At 52.2% G+C, this 25,412-nt stretch overlaps 1 protein-coding gene across 7 annotated transcripts in view; it reads right to left on the bottom strand.

The window, feature by feature from the left end:
• Positions 1-5,974: 5,974 nt before the first annotated feature.
• The window catches only part of NCKAP5L (NCK associated protein 5 like), a 47,212-nt gene continuing 27,774 nt past the window's right edge, over positions 5,975-25,412 (bottom strand). For 3 of the 7 annotated variants that reach the window (XM_074374897.1, XM_074374895.1, XM_074374898.1), the window contains 12 exons: positions 19,184-19,245; positions 17,957-18,115; positions 17,180-17,248; positions 17,029-17,067; positions 16,220-16,339; positions 13,383-13,496; positions 9,631-12,260; positions 8,510-8,672; positions 8,170-8,251; positions 7,373-7,681; positions 7,156-7,298; positions 5,975-6,860 (listed from right to left, as the gene is read on the bottom strand). In XM_074374897.1, coding sequence (XP_074230998.1) covers positions 6,648-6,860; positions 7,156-7,298; positions 7,373-7,681; positions 8,170-8,251; positions 8,510-8,672; positions 9,631-12,260; positions 13,383-13,496; positions 16,220-16,339; positions 17,029-17,067; positions 17,180-17,248; positions 17,957-18,079 — 4,005 coding nt within the window. In that variant the 5' untranslated portion in view covers positions 18,080-18,115; positions 19,184-19,245 and the 3' untranslated portion in view covers positions 5,975-6,647. Of the gene's footprint in view, positions 7,299-7,372; positions 7,682-8,169; positions 8,252-8,509; positions 8,673-9,630; positions 12,261-13,382; positions 13,497-16,219; positions 16,340-17,028; positions 17,068-17,179; positions 17,249-17,956; positions 18,116-19,183; positions 19,246-25,412 lie in introns of all 7 variants that reach the window. The other 4 variants (XM_074374899.1, XM_074374896.1, XM_074374900.1 and 1 more) reach the window with 2 other exon arrangements.

Genomic DNA, 25,412 nt, shown 5'->3' with positions numbered 1-25,412 from the left:
GTGTTAGTGTCCCAGGGCAGTCGTAACAAAGTATCACAGATTGGCTTAGACAACAGAAATCTATTGTCTCACTGTTCTGGAGGCTAGAAATTTCAGGTCAAGGGCTCAGCAGAGTTGGTTCCTTCTGAGGGCTATGGAAGAAGAATCTGTGCTCCTCAGGCCTCTCCCCTGACTGCCGGTGGTTTGTGGCAGTCACCGGCATTCCTTCGCTTGTAGATGCACCCCTGATCTCTGCCATCACGTCCACATGGAATTCTCCCTGTGTCCAATTTTCCACTTTTTATAAAGACATCAGTCACTCTGGATTAGGGCCCACCCAAATGACCTCATTTTTAACTTGATTACTTTGGTAAAGTCATTTTCCAGGGCACTGTGGTTTAGGACTTCAATGTTTTTTAAGTGGGAGAGGGACACAAGTCAACCCATAACATCTCACATTCTCCCATAATCTCAGTTTCATGCATCCCACCCTCTGACCACCACTTCATTTTTTCCCAACATCTTTTCAACTCATTCCCACTGGTACTGTATCTCCCAAATTCCTTTGATCTCACCAAGACCTTCAATCTACAGATTCTACTTCCTTTCATGCCTCTCTCCTTGACTGTTCTCTCTCCCTCCTTAACCAATGTAAAGCCCACAGCCAGTTAATAGAATCTCTCCCTTGCATATACCTTTAACTGCCTTGCCTCTCTCTCTCTCTGCTGCACTCATTTGGCAAACTGGCAGCCCTGGCTAATCCAACTTGCTGCCTATTCTGTACCTAATATTGCAGGAGAACACCCCCCAACACATTCATGTTAGTAACTCTCACTTTTAATTCCTCCTCACCTCAAGTGGACCCTTCCTGCTGCCTGGGACTCCCATTACATCCTCTAGCCTACTCATGAACTCCTGAGCTCCTAAATGACTATCCATACTATTTTCTGTTGTCAAACCTCCAACACCTTTTTCTCCCAGCCTTCCTCTTGGCTGATGATCTTGATTATTTTCATGAGAAAACAGAAGCAATCAGAAAAGTTCTTCTATAAGTAGACTCCACCATATACACTCACCCACCTGCCTCTGTGTGTTCCTCCTTCCTGTACCGTGGATGCTGCTTAAGGCCACTTGTGCACTAAAGCCCAACAAGTTCCTCTTTTCTCTCCTGCATCATCAAAATTTCTCTATTCTATTATTCCTAGAAGTATAAGAAAATGCTTTAACTTCTTCTATCTTTAAGAAACCTTCTCTTAGAGCCGAGCAACAACTCCCACTTAACAATGAGCATCCCCAGCTCCCAGATCTTGGTTTCTGGATAACTTTCCCACAAAAAGAAATCAGGGCTGTTTGGAAAAATGGCTGACTCTGGGGCCGGGTTTGGGAAGGTGAATCTTGAACATGTTATGCCAGAAAGTAAGTACATATGCAAAAAGAATGATGGGGATTTGTCAAAAAACAACCCAGAAACCAAGCCAGTTTGAAGGAGCTCCTATTGGTCAAATCATGGACGGTTCAAGCACCAAAGTAAATAATGACTGTAATGGATTACAAACTACTGAATAAAATAGGAAACCATGAGTCCATACTGATATAAATAAATGCATAAATAGAAAGTTTGATGAAAGTGAAACATGTATATTGTTTCAAAGTACTTCCCCTCTGTGTTCTGTGCTATTTCTGCTTCATTTCCTCTGACCTCTAAAGAGATGGAGCATCCTAGGGCTTAGGACTCAGACCGTTCCTCTTCTTATTCCCTTGGTGATCTCATCTAGTCCCCTGGCTTTAAATAACAGCCATATGCTGATGACTTACCAACTTTTATCTCCAGCCCAGGCTTCTTTTCGGAACTCTGGACTTCTATAACCAACTGCTTACTCCATGTTTTCCATTGGATGTTGGCCAAGACATCTCAAATTTAACATGTCCAATACTTAACTCCTGATCTTCCCTCCCCCTAGTCTGCTCTATCAGTCTTTTCTGTATCAGTTAATGGCAACTTCTCCCTACCAATTGCTCCAAAAACCTTGGCGTTATCCTTGACTCTTCTCTTTCCCTCACATCAATTACATTAGCAAATCTTGCTGTTTACAGTGTCTCAGCCCTGGAACAGGCCTCAATTTCCCAATGAAGTTACCCAAGAGCCTTCCTTACTGGTCTCCCATACTTGCCCTCCACAGTTTATTCTTATCACTCTCTAATTGCTTCCCATTTCACTCTGAGTAAAAGCCAAAGTCCCTACTTTGGGCTCCAAGATTCTACATGATCACTTACTCCTGCTAAATTGGCTAAAAATACAAAGTTTGATAATACTCAATGATGTGGAAGATAGTTCCACTTACGTATTGTTGGTGAAGTATAATGTGTTAATATCTATAAAAAAATGTAAGCATATTTTATGACTCAGCAATTCCACTTACAGGAATTTATCTTATAGAAATACACAAGTGGCCAAAGACACACATGCAACGCTCACTGTAGCATTGTTTGTCATGGCAAAACACAGAAACATGGCCCCTGTACAATGGAAGACCGTGTATGATAATGGAGATTCGTGGGCTTCAGAAAGATCTCCAAGATGTATTAGTAAGTGCTAAAAGAAGCAGATCAGTAATTACTGAATAATCCCATTGCCTAATAAAAAGTCAACATACACATGCTCTGTGAGTGTGTCTGTGCATTTAAAAAGTGAGTTGGCTATACTACAACAAAATCACATTCCTTAAAAAAACTGATTTGGAAGAATGCATAATGACATGTAAGCAAATTCTCTCACACCAAAGGAAATTAAAAAAAAAAAAAGTGAGTTGAAAGATTACCAGTCAACTTGGGTGATGTCTGGGGAGTGAGACTGGGAGCTGGAGTTTGAAAGACTCTTCCTCTTCCTTGTATAATATTCTATTCAATTTCAATTATTCTTTTTAACCATGAATATTCACTTTTATAATCTCTATGTCTTTAATAATAAACAAAAAAGGGTTTTAAAAAGTTCTTTCTTACCTCAAGATCATAGAAATGCTCACCTATATTTACTTTAAATTCACATGTCTTAAAAAAAGTAATTATATACTTGAATTAACTTACCCAGGACTATCAAATGGGGGTATATATCTGGAGTTCGCTGCAGAGAATAATGGTTTCTTTTTTTAAACTTTTTTTGATAAAGAAAACAAAACATACTATTTGTAGAAAAATCTAGAAAAGGGTAAAGAAGAAAATAAAAACCACTGGCAACCCACAGAAAGCCTCAGTTAACATTCTGAGACATTTCCTGCAGGAGGCAGGGTGCCCAGTGAGGTGGAACCTAGAACCTTTTCAGTCTCTTGCCGATGCCTTGATGCCACTTGTGGGGGTCAAGGCGGGGCCTGGCAGTTTTGGCTTCTTTTCTTTGGGAAATGCAGCAGACCAGGGTCAGTCATAATAGTAGGGCAAACATTCACCCATTCATTGTTCATGGAGAAAACCGTGAGGTCACCTTAATCCTGCAAACAGATGTTGCAAACTGAGATATGAAGTATTCTGCCCTAGTGAGGATCGAGCAGTCTTTCAGCCAAACCCTTCCTTGAAGTGCAAGGAGAAATCGGTTTCCTGGGAGTGTCTTGAACTCACCTGTTATGTCCCCCTCCACAAAATTACTTCAGATGGAATATTCAGTCTGTGTGGAGGGCACACACAGTTATGTGAGCTGTGGGTGGTTTGTCTGGGCCCAGTACCCCTTAGTAGCACACTGGGGGACTCAGGAATGAGAGCTGCCCACCTTGGAACGGTCTGTCAGGAAAGGCTGGCTCCAGGTACCAGGTGTGGCTGATGCTACTCTGCTCTGGTGACTGACAGTGAGATACTTCCCCAGGTAGTCCACGCTGTCCCGGGGCCCAAGGTGCCACTATGTGTTTGCAGACACTGCAGGACAGAGCCTGGCAGCAGACCGAGGAGACCCTGCTGACAGAAACACGCATAGACCCTTGGTCTCAGCTTGTAAGACGTGGAGTCCAGAGTCGAACCCACCATGCCAAGTTCCTTCCCGGAAAAGAAATAGGGTAAATATCCTGTGGGCAAACAATTCAGTTCTAACAAGGAAATGAGGTAATCCATCAGGTTCAAATAGTTTCAGGAAAAGGCTTGAGAAACCAAGAAATGAAAAGTTAAGAGAAGGATGTAGACTTCTCTGAGCCCACTTGGCAAGAGGCAGAGATCTACAGCTTGGAACATCCTTAAGCCCATAAAAGCTGAATGGACAGTGAGATAAGTACCTGGAAATAGAAGACAGAAGTAAGAAAATGGGATCTTGACATCTGAAGAAAATCAAGACATCTGACTTGACCCTTCTCTAAGTCTTGTTAATTTTTCCAGTGATGAAATCAACTAAGGGAAACAGGAGGGAGATCAGCCAGACTGGGGGAGGGGTGGGAAGAGCAGAGAGCTACGGGGAAAGCTGGTCTGGCCCCACTTTCCAATTTTCCATAGATAAGGAAAACCAAGACTGGGAGAAGGGATGTAACTTTCCCCACAAAACCCAACTCAATGGCTAAGACTCCTGACTCCCAGTCTAGTGTCCTCAAGCTCTGTCCACGAGGCGTGAACCAAGGCCAAAAAGGAAGAGGAAATTAAAATCCTGGCATTGGAAAGCAAAGCTACACATCAGAAAAGAATCACTCCCGCCAGGCTCCATTTCTTCTCAGCCTTGGAAAACCACTGAACGTTTCTGAGCCTCGATGTCTTCATCTGTGAAATGAGAATGATGCTGCTTCCTCCTGCAAGGCTAGGGTGCAGGTTAGCTATCAGGAGGTCGGCAACACGGTAGATGTTTAACAGGGAGTTAAATGCTCTCTAGAGCATTCACAGGGCTGGAAAGACACTGCTGGAAGGAGCTAGGATAAAGGAGGCGCCGACGTCTTCCCTGCCCCCAATCTCCCCTGGGCTGATCAGAGCACAGGACGGTGTCCAGTGGTATAACCGAGTTGTGAATGGGCCCAGCACTACTCCTTATCCAGGAACTCTTGACTTTGGCTCGGCAAGCCTGTGGTGTCAACAGACCAGGTATTCGTTACAGAGCCACCTACCTCCACGACGAAATGTCCAGAGTCTCGGTCACAAGGCCGGGGGTGTTAAGCATGTACGATGCCCAGGTGGCCCCCAGACAGCATGCCAGGGGAAGTAGCAGGTGCAGACTATGACAGGTGGGCACTCTGGACAAGTTATCCTGCATCCTTCCCAGGCCCAACCTGGCTGGCCAGTGTGAGGTGGGCTGGTGCCACCTGGTCACATTCAAGTCACTGCCCAGTTCCATGCCCAATAGGAACTCCACGGGCTAGAGAGCCACGACCACCCCCACAGCCTTCTCATGTCACCTGGAGGGCCCGAAATAACTCCTAGAAGCCTAGATCCTCCTGCACAGCCATCTTCCTGGCCTCCCCAACCTAAAGTGAGAATCTGAGAGCCAGAGGAACTTCTGGTTGAAATCTGAGGTAGAAATAGGGGCAAGAAGACTTGGGAAAAGCCCAAGTCTAAGGAGAGATCAGAAGGTGGCAAGTTTGAGACCCGTTTGTGCCTCCCTTTGTAGTAACAAGAGGCTGCAGACACAACTCTGTCTACCCTCTGGCTCCTGAGGTTCAGAGTTTGCACAACCTACGTGATTTGGTATGTCCAGGGTTTGAGTGGGTGTCCACAGCCACCCCACCCCACCCCCACCGAGGGGCAGCTCAAGCCTTCTGCCCTGATCAAGCCGTGGGGCAGCAGCATCTCCACACCCCCAAGCACCATCTAGGCCTAAACACACCCCACTTCCCCAACCCTGAGTTACCTTCTCAGGCGACGGCAGCCAACGACCCTCGTGGTGGGGGCTGCCCCATGCCCCTGGTGGTGGGGGGCTGTCCCACAAGGGTACCTGGGGCAGAGTCCAGGTCCCTAGAGTCCCACACCCTGGTGCCCACACAATCTCCACCCACCTGCCCATCCCTGAGTCCTCCCACAGAACAAGTCGAATCAGGGGCAGGGAGAGGCCTCCACGTTTTATTAGGGATACGGCAGAAGTAGAGGCTGGAAGCAGAGCAGCCGCAATTTTAACGACAGATAAATTAACCGCAGTGCGGGGATGAGGGGTGGGGACTGGGCCAGGCGCTTTAATAAAAAATAAAAAATAAGAAGAGACAAATGGACCCCAAAGAACTGGGGCGGGGGAGGGCAGCACCATCCAGACAGCAGGGAGGACTAGGGCAGACAGAGAAAGAAGGCAACTTGACCCTTTGCCCCTAAACTCCACCAGCATGGGGCTTCCGGGCTGGCCCTGCAGGGCCTCCGGGGCAGGGGAGCCGCCAGAACGGGCGGAGATGGCACAGCCGGTGGGCAGGAAGCCCAGCACCACAAGATGGCTCAGCCTGAAGTGGGAGCTGGGGGCCAGGACACAGCAGCCTTGAACCCCCAGTCTCTCCGAGGAAGAGCCTTACTCTGGGTGAGAGAAGGGACCAAGGGTGGGGTCTCTCCCTGAGCTGAGCGCGGTCATCTCCACAGCAGTGGGGTGTGCCGGGGACCCCCTTTCACCTTCCTGTCCATCTGCCTCCTTGGTCCCTTCTGGGAGGAGCCTCCAGGGCCCCAAAGGGGCGGGTGCGAGGAGAGCTGGTCCATTCTGTGGTTGCCAACTCCAGAGAGGTCCCATGTCCCCGTGCAGCCACTCAGCCCTGACTCCCGCAGGAGGACAGCGAATCGTAGAGCGAGTCGCTGAGAGACTCTGAGGTCTCCAGCCCCGTGGGGCCCCCGCTGGCCACTCTCCCTTCTTCGCCCATGTCCGACGTGCTGGGGGTGCGGCTACCCCCAAATGCTGGGCCCTGGGGTGCAGCAGCTGGGCGGCTGGGCTCCAGGCTCCGCTTTCGGTCCATGGGCAGAGCCTAGGAAAGGAGGGGAGGCTGGGGAGGAAGCTCCTCTCTCCTCTCAGCCGGCCTGAGAGGCGCCATCCGCCTGATGGGGGCGCTGCAGCTGTGCTGGAGGCACAACTGAGCACAGTCCTACCAGGTCCTGGAAGGGAGAGAAACCCTTTCCCCAAGAGGGGTGTGAGAAGGCATGGGGGTGTGCTGACCAGAGGGTCATCCAGGCGCTCCTACTCCGGAACAGGGCTGTACCTCACCCCATGTCATTCCCTTCTGCCCTCCAGTGCTGTTCCCTGTCCCCTTCGGCCATGCTCACCATGGGGGTCCTGGGCAACCCCTCCAAATGTCGGGGTGGGCATAGGAAAGGGTCAGAGGAGCCGCTGGCTGCCCTTGCGTTGGGGAAGGTCCAGTTCTTGGCCAGCTGAACAGGAGGGGGAGGTGCCGGGTCTTCACAGGGATCTGTCCAGGACAAAGGGAAGGTGGGTGGTAGGTGGAGCTCCCAGAGAGGCCCACCCACCTGCCCAGACACTCACCGTCAGGACAGGTCTGATGGCCCCGGTGGCCCGGAGCAGCGGTGAGCAGGGCAGGGAAGGCCGGCATGCTGGGGTGCCGCCCGCTCACCAGCAGCTCCTCTATGCCAGGCACCTCACGCTCCAGTGTGTGGGCACGGCGAGGGACTTTGGTAAGGGGTGGGGGCCGAGCTGGGGGCACCCCGGGTGAGGGCTCCAGCCGTGGTGGCTTGGTTTTGGGAAGATTCTTGCTGGGGGTCCCAGTGCTGCCATGGTCTGGGGGTGGGAACGTCCCAATGCCACTGTCCAGGGTTCGAGTCAAAGAGCCACAGGCTGGGGAGAAGAGGGTAAGTCAGGGATGTGAGGCTGCAGGCAGCTCAGCCCCTCTGCCTTCTTCTAGCTTCCTGCCCCCGCCCAGGCTCCACCCCTGGTTAGGGCCTCTCCTGGCTCCACAGGCTCAGTGGTCCCTGCCTGCCCTGCCCCATTCTGGAGGAGCAGGGCAGTTACCTTCTGCAGGGAGTGATTTATTCCTGTGCAGCCCCAGGGCCCACTGGTGCTTGGCACCAAGATGGCACTCAGGGCCTGGCACCTGCTGCAGTGACAGGAATAAAGTGAGCAGGGGGTGGGGGCAGGTCCTAGTCTTGGCTCTTTTTTTTTTTTTTTTTGTGGGGGGAGGGAGGTAATTAGGTTTATTCATTTATTTATTTATTTTTTTGGAAGGAGGTACTGGGGATTGAACCCAGGACCTTGTGCATGCCAGGCATGCACTCTACCACTTGAGCTATCCCCTCCCCTTAGTCTTGGCTCTTGACCCTGCTGACCTGTGAAGTGTGAGGTGGGCACTGGTTCTGCCAGACTGTCTTCTGAGGGCATCTCTTCCCGCCTCCCTGGCTCGCAGCTTGGCTGTACGGGGTACAGGAGATTTCAGAGCCCATTTTCCCTCCACCCTAGTCCCCTCCATTAGGACCCCTGGAGAATGGGTCTGAGAGTCCTGGCAACCTGTAGCCCTCAGAAGGCCTTGTCCCCTCCCCACGCTCCTTGAAGACCAGACATGCATCCAGAAGCTTCCAAGCCTCAGGGAAGGGGAGCCCTCCAGGGAGCAGGAGACCTGGCAGGGCCACAAAGCCAGGCCCTCCACTCAGCCCCTGTCCCAGGACTTACCTTCCCAGGAGGTTTTCCGCAGCCTTGAAGAGGGCCCACCAGGCCATTTCGGGGCCCACAGGCTGGCCAAGGGTTCTTGGGGTCAGAGGACGCTGGCTGGAAATCACCATACTCAGGTTTGGGCTCCCGCCAGCTCTTGGGGGGCAGCTCCTTGCCATCCACCCTAGGGGCAGCAGGGCAGATGGAGGTGAGGGAGGCCCGGGTGCACCCAGACATTCTGGCCTTGTTCCCTCCAATGGTGCTGGGCCTAGTGAGGTGCCCCCTGCCCCTAGGTAAGGGGACATATTTCTGGTAGCTGCCCCTATCAACCTCTCCTGACACTGGAACAGGCAGAGACCCCAGGGAAAACCCCAGAGGACCAGCTGGGGCAGGGGAGATGGGAGAACTCTCCTGAAGCTACCTAGGGTCAAGCTTAGAGACCTCTTGACAATGTTTGCTGGTAGAGAGCAGACACGGTCACATCCTGGTCCACATGTGACACAGCCTGCCTGCCCCAGCTGTATTTGAGTGCACTTGTCAAAACCACACACTACCTGGGGCCTGATTCTTGTGGACATTCTGCCTTACCTGACCCAGACAGAGTGACCCTAAGTTGGGGTAGCCTCTTCTCTCAACCACAGCTCCCTTTGCTGAGTCTATGGCAGGTGCCAAAGGGCAAGATGGGCAGGGTCCTCTCCTTGTCCTATAAGGCAGAAAACCTTGGAGAGGGAAGACCTTCATCTTCTAACATGGTTAGGTACTAGCATTCCCTTAACTACTGTACACTGGCACTTAGGCAGGCTGCCTCATCTGACACTGGAGACAATCTCTGAAAATGTAGACTGTTAACTCTTCTCAAATGAGAAACTGGGTCTCAGCAAGTCTAATGTCAGACAGCAGGGAGGAAGGGCACTGGGACACAAACCCCCGGATTCTGGTTCAAGCCCTGGATCTCTCTTCTGGGGCAGGCCATTAATCCCCAGATGCTTTGGGGCCATTTGACCACCGACCCTCTTTGGCGTCTGGGAAGCCCCAGCTTCCAGGAAAGGCAGTCCCAGCCCCAGCTCTAGCCCCAGGTGTTCCCATGGAGGGAAAAGTGGCCCCAGCCACTGTCTACTTGCCAACTGGTCGCAGGCTCTCACCTATTGAGCAGCTGCTGCATGAAGGTGTCGGCACCCTGGTACATGCCGGCTAACTGGCCCTGCACCTGCCCCAGGCCTGCACTGGGCCCTGGCACTGGTCCCCCAGGTCGTGGCCGGGCTCTGCTGCTCAGGTAGGCCTTCTCCTCCTCCAGCGCCCGGCGCAGGTCTTCCGCTTTAGCCATCAGCTTGGAGATGTTGAGGCTCTCAGCCTCCAGCTTCCGGGCTTCCATCTTGACCTCCTTCCGGAGTGGGGAGCCTCCACTGGCCCCTTCCTTGCCCTTGGTGGCCTCCGTGCGGCGGTTCAGCGCTGGCAACTTGCTCTTCTTAAGGCCGAACCAGCTGGCAATGCTGCTGGTGTTGCGGTGCTTGGCCTCAGTGCCAGGTGCCCGCTCTTGGCCCTGGAGCCGCAGCACATTTTCCTCGATGCCCTTCATCACCTTCTCCTCAATGGCTGAGTGTGGGGCCTGCCCCTCGGGGCCTGGGCTTGGGTCAACAGGGCCAGGTGCTGGGGGTGTGGGCTGGGCCATGGTGCCACCACAGTCTGCCCAAGGTGGGCCCTTCCCTTTGTCAGGCTTGGGGGGCTCCTTGGTGGCTGGTGGGGCCACAGGTCGGGGTGCCACCTTGGTGGGTGACTTAGAAGGCAGCTTTGTCGGGCTGCCGTGGGGGCTCTTATTGGGCTTGCCGAGACTGGGGGCTGAGGTTGGCACTTTGGCAGGGGTGCGGGGTACTTGGGGGCACAGGGCCCCTGCCAGCCGGCTCTTGGCCAGCTCCACTTTGGTGAGGCAGCTCCTTGGTGAAACAGGCTCCAGGTCTACCCGGGCCCCCATGGAGTGAGAAGAGTAGACTCGGGTCCCAGGGTCCCCCAGGAGCCCTGATTCCTGTTGCTTCAGGCTGCTTGTACCTAAGGCTACTGCCCCCCGTAGGCCCCCCTTGGCTTCTGGCTGCTCAGGGGGCCTGGAGGTCAGGGGTGCCATGTCTCCAGTGCTCTCCCCTGACCTCCCTGCTCCTCGGGCCTTCTCGGTGCCAGGCCTGGCTGGTACCCCATTCTTCTCTGGGCCCTGGGGCCCCTCAGGGCCAGTCTTCAGTTTTCCCAGGGCTGCCAGTCTGTCCCGCAGAGGTGTATAGCCAGGATCCCCAGGTCGCCGCCCCACCCCCTGGCCAGGCTTCTTGGAGGAGCTGCCTGGGGTCCTGCGGCCAGGATGGGGAGACTCTGAGCCTACCTTGTCCAAACTCTTCTCCTGACCACTCTCATAGGGACAGGATTCTGGGAGGCAAGGGCTGGATGGGACTCCAGGGCTTCTGAGGATCTCAGGGGCCCGTGGCACCTCCAGAGTTAGTTGTGGATAGGTGGGCACCTGCAGTGGGGATGGAGGTGGCTCTGGGGAAGGCCCCCTAAAGGTGCTCCGAGAAAGGTCCAAAATGTTCTCGTAGCAAGGAGATACCACTGGTCCTGGGGAAAGTGTAGTGGACAAGGCTGGCTGGGGAGGTCTGAGCTGCGCAGTGTCTGGGGTTGTGGAGCAAGGTGAAGGGCTGGTGGGCAGACCCTGCGCCCCCTCCGGGGACAGCTCTCCTCCACTCAGACCCCTGCGGGCCAGCAGCGGGGAGGGGCTGCCATCTGAGCCACTGTTCCGACAGGGGATTCGGGAATTCCGAGGGAGTTGGGGGCTGAGCTGGGGGCCTCCTGGGCTAGGGACCTTCTCTGAGGCTGGAGGCAGCTTTAGAAATTTGAGACCTCTGGCTGGAGAGGGCAGAAGGGGTCCCTGGGCTTCTCCAGGAGAAGGGGGGCCAATTTGGAGCTTGCTTTTCACCTGAGATGAGGAGTGGGCATGGCCAGGCCGCGAGCCCAGGGGGGTGTCCCCTGCACCCATGAATACACTGAGGAAGGGGAGGGGCCCCTGGCCCTCTGAGGTAGCACCAAAGCCCGGCCTGTGGGCCTCTGGGGTACCCCCACCCCAGGTTGACTTGGGGAGGCCTTTGGACTTGGACAGCTGGGGGGGCCCCTGGTCTGGGGAAGTTGGCTGCCTGGGACCTGGGTGGTCCCCGTTGAGTGGGCAAGCAGCCCCAGCCAAAAAGGCCTGTAGGTAAGACTCTGTGTCCTCGAGGAGCTGGCCTAGGTTCAACTGTTTGCAGGCCAGGGCCCCGAGCAGGGTGTCGGGGCTGGGTGCCTCATTGGGGTCACCTGCCTCATCAGAAGAGGAGGAGGAGCTGCTGCCTGGGGCACAGGGTGGCCCAGAACTGGTGCCCTGGGCCTGTGGGGAGCCCTGACTAGGGCCCCAGGGCTGTCCAACACCCTCTTCCTCTCCTGGGCCCCCTAAGAGACGCTCCCAGTGCAGCAGGCCTCCCAGGCTACCAGGACCTAGGAGCAGGTAGGGGGCCCAGGGAGAGGGTTCAGGCTGCGGTGGGCCACACAGCTCGCCGTTGATGGGTTCTGGGAAGCCAGGACCCTCGCTTGGAGGCTGCCAGGGGGTAGCAGGTGAGCAGAGAAGCAAAGGGTCAGTCTCCTCCAGGGCTCTCAGCACCTCCAGGATCTGGGCTTTCTTTCGAAGGAATGGGGATAGGGCATCCAGTGCTGGGGGTGGGGCAGCCGGGGGTCCTGGGCCTCCTGGCCGTAGCTGCTGCTCCCAACACACCTGGGGGAGAAATGGCACGAGGAGGAGACCATGTGCAGTCCTGGGACCTGAGCTGGGCATAACTGAGTATGTCAGGCACACAGCTGGCCTGGTTTGTCGGTGTCCCCAGAAGGAATTGATAGCTTCTGGGATAGTCCAGCTCAGTTCCCTCAAGAGTCTCTGAGCCCTGGTTACCCCAACTCTTCCTCCTGGTGCACTGGGGGTTAGGTGGGCACCTACCTCCCTTCCTGGTTATCCCAGTGCCACTTCCCACCCCTGTTTGGATCAGCAGGGCTGACCACCTACAATCCTGAGATCTATGTTTGTCCCAGGAGAGGGAGGCCTGTTCATTTTTCAGGCTCCAAAAAGAACACAGAGACTTAAAAAGGAGATGTGATGTGGCCAAGTCCTAAGTCAGTCACTGAAGGCAAGCCCAGGCCTTCTCAGGTCAGACAGCTGTCCTGTGGAGCTGATCCCCACAGAGAAGCAAACTGGGAATGACTCCACCTCATGCTCTTTCCTGCTTTTGCCCAGCCCCTTCTTAGGCCCAGTCCAGTCTGGTATTGTGGTTAACTACATGGGATCTGGAGCCAGACTGTGTAGGTTCAAGTCCCAGGTACACTGCTTAACTAGTCATGTGACTTTCAGCAAGTTATTTACTCTCTAAGCTTAATTGTATCATCTGCACAACAGAATGGTTATTACATTTAATCTCATAAAATAAGGTAAATGAAACCAGATATGCAAAAGAATGAATAAATAATCATAGTTCTGGGCCTGGATAAATAAATATGTGTATGATTATTAAATTTATGCCAAAAATTACAAAAAAAAAAAAAAGATAAATGAGATCCAGGTGTTCAGCACAGTGCCTGGCCCAGACAGAGTAAGAGCTCAGGATGTGTTAATTATGAGTCTTACTGCAGTACTAATGCCTTTGGTTGTGAGGCCAGTGACTTGGGGTGGGATCTATTTTTCTTGGTATGAGGCTGACAGCTAGCTGAGGGCTCACACCCAGTCTGGACAAGAATCTGCATCCAGAAGCAACCTTTCCCCTGGGACTCATGAGGAAACAGCCGTGAAGCACAAACTAACGAGCCTGGAGCGAGTGAAGCCACAGACCACCGTACCCAGCCCTCCTACCTCTCTCTGCCCAGCACAGCGCCCCAATGGCAGCAAAGTGGCTGGTCCCTCGGCGGAGCTCAGGGAGGGGGAGGCTGGTGGCTCTGATGGTGGCTGGAGTGGGGTGAGTGGGATCTGCAGGGGAGAGGTGAGGTTAGCAAAGGTCCTGTCTGTCCCAGGTCCCTACTCACTCACGAAGCTATGCTTTCCCATCCAGGGGTTGGGAAATGTTCTTCCAAGTCTGCTCCTTCAGTGATGTCTCCTGGCCCAAGGTGTGGCTTTCACCACTGTCCCACCACTTGATCATAAGAGCCTTGGGAGACCATGGCACTGAAGAAGCGCACGCAAGCCCAGGAGGCAGGGAGGTGGGGCAGGGCAGATCTAACCTGGGAGTCCACTACGCCTCCAGGACCCTCCACTTTTCTGTGGGGCCTCCTCCCTGATTACAGAGAAGGTGAGCCTTGAGGCCTCTTCCTGTGCTGACCACCTGTGACCCAGCACCCACAAGGATGGCTGAGACTAACAGAACAGGCAGAAAAAAGATGGCGTGAGTTACCACTTCTGTCTCCCCTGACTGGTCGCATGTGAAACCTCTATTCTGAGAATCATAAAAGTAGTATTTAACCATGGGTCACCTCTCTCTTAGTCCCTGAGAGTGTCATTTCCTTCTCCTAGGCATCCTGACTAGAGACAAGTCTGCTTTAACTCTCCCATGTCTCTCATTCTCCACAGCTGTTAAATCCTGTCTCTGGGGCGTCTCTCTGGTCTGTGCATCCGCAGCAGCTCTTTCAGCCAAAGAGCCTCACACCCCTGGCCTAGACACTGCTCAGCATTTCAGTCTCCCTGACCTGGCTGGGTGGCTTTTCAATCTCCTGTGCAGCAGGCAGCCTAAAGCATCTTTTTCTTTTTCATCTAAAGCATCTTTGCACTCAAAGCCTCTGCCTGCCCAAGGCCTCTGGAGAGAAGTCTGAACTGCTCTGCCGGCATCCTGGACGGTTCTTCCTTGACACCATTCCCAGCTCTGCCTCGCTCACTGCTCTTCACATATCCTTTGCTCAAGTCCAGCTGAACAGCTCTTTGCTCCCTGGGATTCCCTGATCTATTCCTTCCAGAGGGAATCCCTTCTCCCTGATCCCTACTCTACTCTTTTTAAGTCTCCCATCCTTTAGGGCCCAGGACCGACGTCACCTCTTCAAGGGACTGCTCCCCAGCCCATCTCTGACGGCCTCTCTCCCCTCTGGGCTCTTGGACAGCACTGTCCCGCTCTGTGCCCTGCCTTACTGCCCAGCTCTCAGGGGTTACGTTCGTTCTGCATGGGCCACAGCCCTGTCTGATGTCATACGTGTTGGCAAAGGCACTGCTCACAACAATAGCTTCATGAGCATTTGCTTCAATGGAGCTTCCATCCCAGCAAAGCACAACTTGGGAATAAGATTAATAATGATAACTAGCTGCCAATTACTGACTGTGAACCAAGCACTAGATATTCCTCACAACAACCTGCACTATAGGTATTTTTATCCCCATTTATAAGGAGAAAAACTGTGGTTTGTATGGTTAAATAATTTACCCAAGGTCACACAGCTAAGAATTAGCTAAGTTAGGGACCCAACCCAAGTTTATCTGAGGCCAAGTTTCGTGTTCTTTCCATTATGTCATGTTACTTCTGGGGAAGATAAATCTATTGCCCCAAAACCCCAAATTCATTTAAAAATCCCAATTCAAGTCCCAGAATTCATTTAAGTAAAAAAGAAGTGATTTATGGATGATCTACACCTTTGTTATCATCAGTCACTGAGAAGGGTATGGATGGGGCAAGCCTGGCCAGCGTGGTTAGGCCTCCGGGGATTCCTGGGTAAACCCTATGGCAGGGACAGACCCAGGGCAGGGGCAGCCGCCGAGTCATGGCCGCTGATCCACCCAGGTCTGCACCAGCCTAGTGAGGCAGGGACTGTAAAAAGGCCATGGTGGTGAGAGCGTTCCTCTGCCAGGGGTCAGGCTTCCCAGGGAGCTGAGGGCTTCCTACTCAGGGTCTGGGGGCCAAGAGCTGCCTGGTTTGCATTCCAGACACACAAATTCAGATGCACACACATAAAGGTGTTTCTCGTCAAGATGGGGGTGGGGTTGGGGGTGTGCTGGCTGACCTCAGAACCCACTGTTCACCTTGGGAACCTAGAGCTGCTCCTGATCCCCCCAGGTGTCACCCTACCCTTGGGGCTTCCTGACAGAGTGGACCCCAAAGGACATCTTAACTGAGCCCAGGATTCCCTCCCAATAGCCTCCTGCTTCTCCTGAGTCAGGCAGGTGTCAGGGCTAGAAGCAAGGACCGGCATCTGTAGCCATGCTGTTGTCAGTGGTGGACATATGCAACTAGGCGTGACACAGTCATCTGGGTAAAGTGCCTTTCCTGACCTCTCTGTGACACCAAGCACTGGGTGCCTTACACCCGCCCCACCCCTGCCCCTGGCCAAGAAGAGGCAAGGCAGTGGCCAAAGGGGCCCCTTGGGAGATTGAAATAACTGCATTTTGAGCCTCCACCCATCTCCCCACACAGGGCGGAGCAAGCAAGGACCTTCTCTGTCAACAAAAAAGGATACCATCCAGCTGGGCGGGGAGCACCTGGGAGGTGGGGGACAGCAAAGCTTAAGGAGACTCAGGAAGTTTTCCCCCATCTAAGGCTCAGATCTATCAGGCTAAGTGGGACTGCCCTGGATGGCCACAGCCCCCAGCATGGAGGGGAATGGCTGATGGCCTGCTTCTGTAGGGTTCTGGGAGGAAAGAGGATGATAATGATGATGGGGCTAGTAGGAGGCAGGAAGCTGAGATATGAGGAAGGACGGAGAATCACTTGTGCCCACCTGAGGGAGGGAGCCTGCCGTGAGCTGGAGTTTCTGCTGAAATAGGGCGCTCAGCATCTGGTTCTGCCGTTCCAGGTCAAACACCCTCTTCTTCAGCTTGATGCACTCCTCCCGCAGGTCCTGCGGCCCGCCCAGAAGGCAGCGGAAGGAGGGGATGGTGGGGAGAGGGAGAGTACATGAGCACAGTCGCTTTCATCAGAGCAGCGGGCACTCCTGCTGGGCATGCCCTTTTCTTGCAACCTTCTTCTATGAGGGAGCTGAGCTTGCCCACATTTATGGCTATCACATCTTGCAGGGTAAATTTTCTAAAGTCTACCACCCATGGTCGGAGGTAATTCCATTCTCTTTGACAACTTTCCTATCCCTGGAGCCAAGCCCCTGCCTCTTGGAAACCACAAGTCAAAGAAGGGCCCATTAAAGGCAGAGGAAGACCTGGGGGTCAGAGTGGCCCGTGTGTCAAAAAGTTACCCATAGTTTTTGCAACATTACTATCAGGGCCATAACAACCTGGAGAAACTAGCTGGGGCCAGGAAAATGGAAGGATTCAAGTCCAAATCAAATTTATCATAGTTCAGAGACCTGGCCTGACCTAGCTCACCCCTGGCTCCAGGTAGAACAGTATGGACTGCCCAAAACAGAGAAAGGGGACTTAGTTGGGAGGACCAAGAAGCCATTTCCACCAGCTCCCTCCTCTATGCCCTGGCTGAGCAGGCTCAGGGGGTCCCAGGAAGGTCTTCCCCTACTGTACCCAGGGCCTCCTCCCAGGGTGTCTGGGCCCACGGGTGAGAATGTCTCCTGTGGACTTTTACCTTTTGGTTCAGCAGCGCCTGTACCACGTGATTGGCCACCTGGGGACAGAAAGCCCCGAGGCAGAGCTGAGGAAGCGCTGTCAGCCAACCCAGCCTCTGCCTGGAGCAGACAAGCAATCCTCCCTGCAACCCAAACTTCAGTCCCACAGACCTCATCCAGACAGCGCTCGTACGTCTCCCGCTGGTTTTCGTTGGCCTGGGCAAGTGCCGAGTTCTCTGCCTGCAGAAGGGATGGGGAGGGCAAATAGGAAGCTAAGGGATCATCCTTCCCCAGTGCAAACTCCTCTTGGGAAAGGGGAGGCAAGGAGTCTACTAGCTACATCCCTGTCCCAGCTCTTGGCTCTGGTCTGTTTCTGCCAGGGAGAGGCCTGCAAAGATAGACCAAGGGCATCAAGAAGGCAGAGCTGAGATGGCTGTTTTTTTGTTACCCCAGCTTCAGTCAATGAGGTTGGAGAGGCTGGCCAGGAGGACATAATGTGGGAGGTGCTGAAAGTAACCCTTATTTCCCTGGGAAGAAGGCAGAGGAGGCTGGAGGGAGAGGGGGCAGTGTCTTAAGAGTGTGGTAAAGGGATCCATATCCTCGTCGCTCAACTCCTGAGAGTCTTCTTCCTGTGGCCTCTGTGACCCATACCTTGCCTAGAGGTGCATGGGCATGAAAGCAGGGGAGAAACAGGGTAAAGAAGAAAGACACTTTGGGGGTTAGGACAGCCCCACCCTTGTGCATGCCTCTTGTCCTGAGCTGGCACTCGGGCTGGATCGCTAAGAGCAAGGAAACGGCTTCTCAGAGGGGCTCTGCTAAAGAAACATTCAGCTCTGCTCCAGCTTGGCAAAGCGGGCTAAGAGGAGGGTCCACCCACACCCAGAACCCATACCAAGCCCCCCAGAGCTCTGGCCAGCACTGTTGCCCCTGTCCTGGCCTGTGCCCCACCTCCAGCTCCCGCAGCCGGTGCAGGAGCTCTTGGCAGGTACCCGGCTCCATGCTGCCATCACCACCCTCTCCTGGCTTCACGTTTCCAGGACTCCCAGCAGGCTGGTCCATGGCCTCCGACATCAGGCCCTGGGGACAAGTGAGAGAAGCCCTGGCAGGCTACTCCAGGGCACAAGGAGGTGAGCGAGGACAGAGATGAAACTTGTCAGTGTTCTCAGAGTTTGCAGCAGTGTGACCGATGTGCCAAAGACACTGTAACAACTCAGGGTCAGGCTAAGACTCCTGCTCAAGGGACAGACACACAGAGACTCTTCCCATCTCAAGAACAGAGACCATTGTTTTAAAAACCCCTATAATTGCCCTCACCCTATCATGGGTCACACAGAACTGGCCAGAAGCCAAGAAACCTGAATTCTCCACTGAGGTTGACCTCAAATTGGCACCCTGTATCCTCCTGCAGAGAGTAGGAGGCGGCCTGCATGCCTCCAAGGATCCCATCTTCCACGAGGCCCCAGGGGACAAGCCTCTTTGTGCACGCCGGGCCCTCTGCAGGGTGTCTTGATACCCACCCCGCTTCCACCTGGCCAGCTCCTTCCTATTCATTCTTCAGGGCCCTGGCTCTAAGGCTGGATCAGGAACCACTCCTGCCTGGTTCTGTAACTGTCCCCCCAGACTATCAAACTGTGAGGGCAGGATATTGTCTTTATTTCACTGTCTAGACTCACACTTCTTGGTGTGATACCTGGAGTGTCAGAGACAGATGACTGAACAGACTAGTTTGTCACTGAACACAACAGAGCCAAGGTTCTGACGTGGATCGTGTTATGTGATCCCCCTCACCTCAAACTGTTGCCACAGTTCCTGGCTTATCTGACTAGTCTTCATCTTCCATTTAAGTTTCAATTTCTCAGCTAGAGAGAAGTACTCATTTCCTTCCTCTGCACACACATTGTACAAATTTCCAATAGATGGGAAGCCCTTCCTAATGTGAAAGGGTGGAGGCCCCCAGTCTACCAACTACTTGCCTCCCTGACTCAGTGAAGCTCCCACAAAAGGGGCTTAGTTAGTTAGCAATTTCGGATCAAGGAAGCGAGGAGCCCTCGGCAGCTCATGAACCAGGCACCTGAACGTTCTCCCCTCAGTGGGGCAGAGGGGCTGCCTCTCCCACCCCCAGCCCTCCTCCTCCAGCCCCCACCACCAGCACACATGGGCTCCAAAGCCCCTCACCTGTCTCTGCTTCCTCACCCAGGCTGGCACACGCACTCTAGCAGCCAGAATGGTCACCTTGCCTGTGGAGACAGAGAGAGAGAGAGAGAGACAATGTCAGCTGCGCATTCCACCAGCATTTACTGGGCTCCTGCTGCATGGCATCCTGGGCCCCAGGGATGAACAAGCCAAAATGATGAAGCTTTCATTCTACTGGGGGAGGCAGGTAGTATAAGATAAACCAATGAACATACATCAGGCCCGGAGAAGGCACTGAGAGGTGATAGCAAGGTATGGACCTGAATGAAGGCTGGATGGAATCCTGAAGTGGGAAAAGCATTCCAGGCAGAGGAAAGAGCCAGAGCAAGGGTCCTCCTCAGCTCTCAGCCAGATAGGAATGAAAAGCAACTCAGTCCTTCCACAATACACACTGTCATCTTTAATCCTCACTGCCACAAAGGGAATTAAATGCTACTATCAACACCTATATTTGAGATGAAGAAAGTGAGGCACAGGAAGCTACACCCACACACCCAGAGTGCGTGCTGTGTGCTGGCACTTTCCATGTACCATTGAGTGCATCTGACTCTCCTATCGACCTTTTAAGGGGAGTGCCAGCCTGGGTGAGGAAGCAGGCTCCAGAGGCATAGGATGCTGCCCAAATCATATGGCTGGTTCACAAAGCATGCTGGACAGGCCTGGATGACCCCTTCCTCTGTGGCCTCTCTACACACATATTGTACTGCATCTCTGTACAGTTAGTCCCAGTGCTCCTGGAGCTTTGCGGTTGGATAGATCTGGATTAGAATCTGACTATGCAAAATTCGTTTCCTCACCTGTTTAACGAGGATAAGAATACTTAGCCCAAAGGGTTGTTGGAGGATGAAGTGAAATAATGCATGTAGAGTGTCTTGCAGGGACTCAATAAGTGGAGGTTTTTCACATTTCAGAGCCTGCTGCTACTCCAACTGTTCACCTGCAAGCTGACCCTGAGTCCCAAGCCTCTCACCCTGGGGTCCTAACAGGAGGGGCTCCTGATGATCTGAGGTGCTGTCCCACCACCTGCCCCTCAGGGGCCACCTCCTCTCCAATCCCCTCCCTGCCAGCCTTCATTCTTCTCTGCCAGATACCCCAGAAAGAGAAAGGGTAACAATGAAGGAGAGAATGCTTCTTCTGGGGAGTGGGGAGATGTGTGCACAACAGTGGGAAGGGGGCTTCTGAAAAACTTGGTAAAAAGGGAAAACTGTGTAATATTTATTTTTAACACTTGACCACAATCCAAAGTCCTTTGTTATTTTAACATCATAAAAATGTATCAAGTATAACTTCATTTGCTCATAACATTATCTTGCTCGGTATATTTAGAAATGCACAGGCCTAGAAAAAAAACAAAAAAAATTCAAGAAAAATACTCCCTCCCACAAACACAAATAGGGGTTAAAACCAAGAAAGGCCTCGAGTTACCTCACCACTGGACCAGTTCCAGCCCACCCCACAACGCTCATCTCGGGGCTACCATCCTCTTGCTAGGCGGAGGCTCCCACTGCTGTAGGCAAGGCCTGCGCCCACAGATCACCAGCGTTATTTCCAGGTGGACACCTCCAGGACTAGAAGGGCGGGGTAGGGGCGCATCTTGGGGAGTGTGAGAAAAAACACTGGGAGGGTGAAGGAAGGGACTGGGATGAATAGGGCAGCATCCGGGAGCCAAAAAAGGGAAGGATTAAAGCAGGAGAAACCCCAAATCTTTGTGTTCATTATACAACAACAAAAACTAAACTAAGGGTGAAGGTGGTTCAGGAGAATATCTTTTCCTAAAAAAACAGAAATTAAAAAAAAAAAGTATCCAGGGTAGGCTTGAGGCCCAGATTGCAGGGGCTGGCTGTGCAGGATATATGTGTGGTTTTGTGCATGTTGAGGAGGGCAGGGACCCAATACACCCCCAAAAGCCAACTGCTGCCACCCTCCTGATCTGAGCCCCTGAGGATCACAGGACAGGGAAAGCCTGAGCCCCACTGTGACCTGAAGGTGACCCTCCAAGTGACAAGCCGCCCAAGAGCAACAGCTCTGTCATGTGGGTCAGGCTGTGTATCATGAGCGGGCCCAGGAGAGGTTCCAGGAGTGCTGGCTGAAGGGAGGCTGTGACTCAGCTCCATTTTGGGGAGAAGTTTTCTGCCCTCAGCTGAAGTGAGTGGTCTGGCCAACTCAGGATGACCGGCCCTCTCTGTTTGCAGGGCCACAGGCAGGGGGCAGGAAGCCGTCAGCCCGGATTGTTGAGTCACTTGGAAGAGGCCTGCATTTAAACTCGGCGCTAGGGAGGAGGGCCACTGTGAGTAGGGTGAGTTTGAGCTCAAGATTTCTATGGTGAAGAAAAAAACTTCCTGTATCTTTACCCTCCTCTAGGGAATATTAAAATCCAGAGAGATAATACCACCTCCAGCTCCCAATCTGAGCCCAATTATGAATTTGGCCCTTCAGAGTCTGGGTTTTAGACATAAATCTCATGAGGAAAAAAAAAAACACCCGAGTGTTCCCCAGCAGCTGTCCCTGCTGGGTATCAGTGAGGCCCCTCTCCCCAGGGGCTGCGCATCCTCCTCTTTCCTCAGGCCCCTCAACTACTACTCACGTCTTCTGTGTTCAGCCCCACCCTGGACCCAGGAAAACCCCTGGCCTGGGCTTTTCAGGATGGGCCTGGTTTCAAACATTCTTCTGGTGGTCCCACAACATATCCCGGATGTTGGATGTGGGTCTGGAACACATGATGCTGGCCAGGCTGAGTAGGGATGGAGCTGCAGTGGGTGGGAGCTCAGAACTTGAAGCGGGAGGCTTCTCCCGCCAGAACTGCCAACGGGCAACCCCGCCCCCGACAAAGGCCTGATTCAGAGGGAGGTGACCTCAGTGCTGAGGGGCGGGAGGGAGAGGAAGGGAGGCAGAGCAGAGCCTCTCTGGCCCTCCTTCAGAGGAGACAGGGAAGAGGGAACAGCTGCTCAGGGGTCTCTGGGTAACAGGGGACAGGGACGAGGCTGGTTCAGCCCAATCACTTAGTGAATCCAGGTGACCACTATCTCTACAGCCTAGTCAGTCATGCAGGGGCCCAGAAGAGATCGGCTTGTCCTGGCCTTTCAGTCGGCGAGATCAAAGGAGTGGAGCCTGCTGCTCCCACCCCCTCCCTAGCCAGGGCACAGGCAAGACCCCACCCTAAACTCAGAGTCCAGGCCTGGGAGGATAGGGCCAGAGAGATGGCAGCAAGCCTGTCCTCCAGGCTCCCTTACTCTGGCCCTTAGCCAAGGACTCCGGGCCCTGAGGAGCCCCTCACTCACCAGCTGTTCCCCCCAGAGTCCTCTAGGGAGTAAAGCTAGGGGCCAGGAGATGGGGGAGGGGTGGGCAGCTGTGGGAAGGCAAAGACCGAGCTCACTTTAATAACAGAATCATCCGTAACACCAACCGTTTCTCCCTCTGCTCCCCCCACCCCCCAGCTGCTTTCTGGAATCTCCGTCACACCCAAGAGTCCACTTGTAAACAGCAACTTCTGCACCCACAGCAAACACTCCTTTCCAGACAAGATCAGCCCTGGGCCGGGGTGGGGTGTGGAGAAGAAAATAAGGACTGAGGCGCCAGGGCATTCCTAGCCTGAAAGTGGCCACCTTAATCTTGCCTAAGGCACCTTTTAGCCCTAAGTATTCCAAATGGTCTCCTCCCTCCTCAGGGAAAGAGGCAGACAAGAATTTCCTTCCCTCCTCCTGACAACTGGCCCCACAACACAATAGCCCTTCTGAGAGGCCTGTGTCCATGGGGAAGGGGCCCACTACATCCCTCCTCCAACTTCCTCTTTAGAGGCACTCCAAGAGCCTCCAGACCGTGGTGTAGGTTCTTTTGAACTGATAGTAAGATCAGTCCCTGCCCTTCTAGGCAGCGCAGGAGGGAAGGGCAGTAATGTTACAAGTCCAAAAGGCCTACAGATTTCAACACCTCTTATCTCTCCTCCCCTGATTCTTCATGTTCCCTGTCCACAGCATAACCCAACAATAATAAAAGCAGCTGCTGGGGGTGGGGAGAGGGAAGGGGCTCTGACACAGACACAATGGGTTTATTTATAGGGCAACATGCCAGGGGCTCTGTAGCCAAGAAGCCTAGGCCACACTCCCAAAAGCCCAGCTGGGCCCATCCTAGCCCAGCCAAGGGTACTGGAAAAAGCCTCAGACCAGAAGGCAGAAGGTTGATAGTCCCAATACAACTTATTTACTATGTGACTTTAGACAAATCACTCAGTTCCTCAGGGACAAGTTTCTTCACTCCAAGTAGAGGCCGTTCTAAAACAGTGGTTCCAAGGGTGGTTCAGAGACCCTGAGATCCTTTCAAGGAATCCATAGGGTCAAAACTGTTTCCATAATACCACTAAGACATTATTTGCCTTTTTAACTCTCATTCTCTCAAGAGTATATAGTGGCATTTTCCAGAGACATGTGATAACATGACAGATTGAATACAGAAGCAGATAATGAGAATCCAGCTGCCTTCTATTAAGTTAGACATTACAGATTTGCAAAAATGAAGAACAATGCCATTCTTTTACTATTTTTTCTGTTCTGGAAAATATATAATTATTTTTCATAAAATCTGTTAATATGTAATAGGTTTATTGTTATTTTAAATGAATTAAATAAATGTCTAAAACTTTCAGTTCTAATTTATATGACAGTAAATGTCAATAGGTGTAACCCATATGAACCAAAGCTCTTTGGGGAGAAAAAAAATCTCTTTGGAGTCTTCAATTTTTAAGAGTGTAGAGGGGTCCTTAGACCAAATAGTTTGAAAAGAATCACTTTTCTAGAACAGTGCTATCCAGGAGAACTTTCTGCAATGATGAAAATGTTTATTTTGTGCTTTCCAATATGGTAGCCACCAGCCACACGTGGCTACTGAGAATTTGAAATGTGGCTGGTGCAACTGAAAAACTGAATTATAAATAATTTTTTTTATTTAAGTATAGCTGATTTACAATATTGTGTTAGTTTCAAGTCAGCAAGGTGATTCAGCTACATATATATGTATATATATATTTTCCAGTTCTTCTCCATTTAGGTTATTACAAGATATTGAATGTAGTTCCCTACAGTATATAGTAAATCCTTGTTGTTTATCTGTTTTATATATAGTGGTATGAATTTTCAGTTTAAATGGTCACATGCACTGGATGGATCTGGAGTTTATCATATCAAGTGAAGTAAGCCAAAAAGAGAAAGAAAAATACCATATAGAATCACTTGCATGTGGAATCAAAAATATTAGACAAATGAACTTATTTACAAAACAGCAACAGACTCACAGACATCGAAAACAAACATGGTTACCAGGCGGAAAAAGGGGTGGGGAGGGGTAAATCAGGAGTTTGGAATTTGCAGATACTAACTACTATATGTAAAGTAGATAAACAACAAGGTCCTACTGTATAGAGAACTATATTCAATAAATGTAATAGCCTATAATGAAAAAGAATATGAAAAGGTATATATGTAACTGGATCACTATGCTGTACACCAGAAATTAACACAATATTGTAAACTGGCTATACGTCAATAAATAAATAGCCATATGCAGCTGGTAGCTTCTATATGGACAGTGCAGTTCTAGAAGATCCCTGGGATTCCTCGATGGAAAGAAGTCACTGCTTCTTTCACCGAGTCTAGAGCCTCGGGGTAGGAAAGGACAGGTCTTGGCACTCCCGTCCCCAGGCTTTTGCTCACACTGTTTCTCACTCTCTCCTCACCAGAGGCCATCTCAGCCAGATGGTTAGCCCTGACTGGCACTCTTACCAAGGCTTAGTGTTAGTTGCTCTCTCATTCTCTGCAATGACTACTTCACACCCTTTCCACTGGCCTCAAATTTCTGGCTTACCACCACCCCTCTTTATTCCCCCAGAAGATTAAAGCCAGCACAGGGTAAATAAAACTCTCCAATCTCCTGCCATCACCCTCCCAGCCCCATTGGAATACCTCTGTACCTCCCCTTCTCCTCCAATTACAGCAGCGGGGTTGCCCTCTTCCCAGGTCAGGCCAGTCCTTCAGGCCACAGACCCTCCTCATTTATGTCTTCAATATCTCCCTCTTCAAGGGATCTTTCCTATCTGTGTTTACAACTTCTTTGGTGTCTTTCATCTTAAAAATAATTCCCCCCTGATGTTTCTCTAGATACTGCCCTCTTCTGCCTTTCACAGCCAAACTTCTCAAAAATCAAGCCGTCCTCACTTCTCACT

The sequence above is a fragment of the Camelus bactrianus genome, chromosome 12 (assembly GCF_048773025.1).
Source record: "Camelus bactrianus isolate YW-2024 breed Bactrian camel chromosome 12, ASM4877302v1, whole genome shotgun sequence".
NCBI classification, from domain to species: domain Eukaryota; kingdom Metazoa; phylum Chordata; class Mammalia; order Artiodactyla; family Camelidae; genus Camelus; species Camelus bactrianus.
This window is presented reverse-complemented; position numbering and strand designations above follow the sequence as displayed.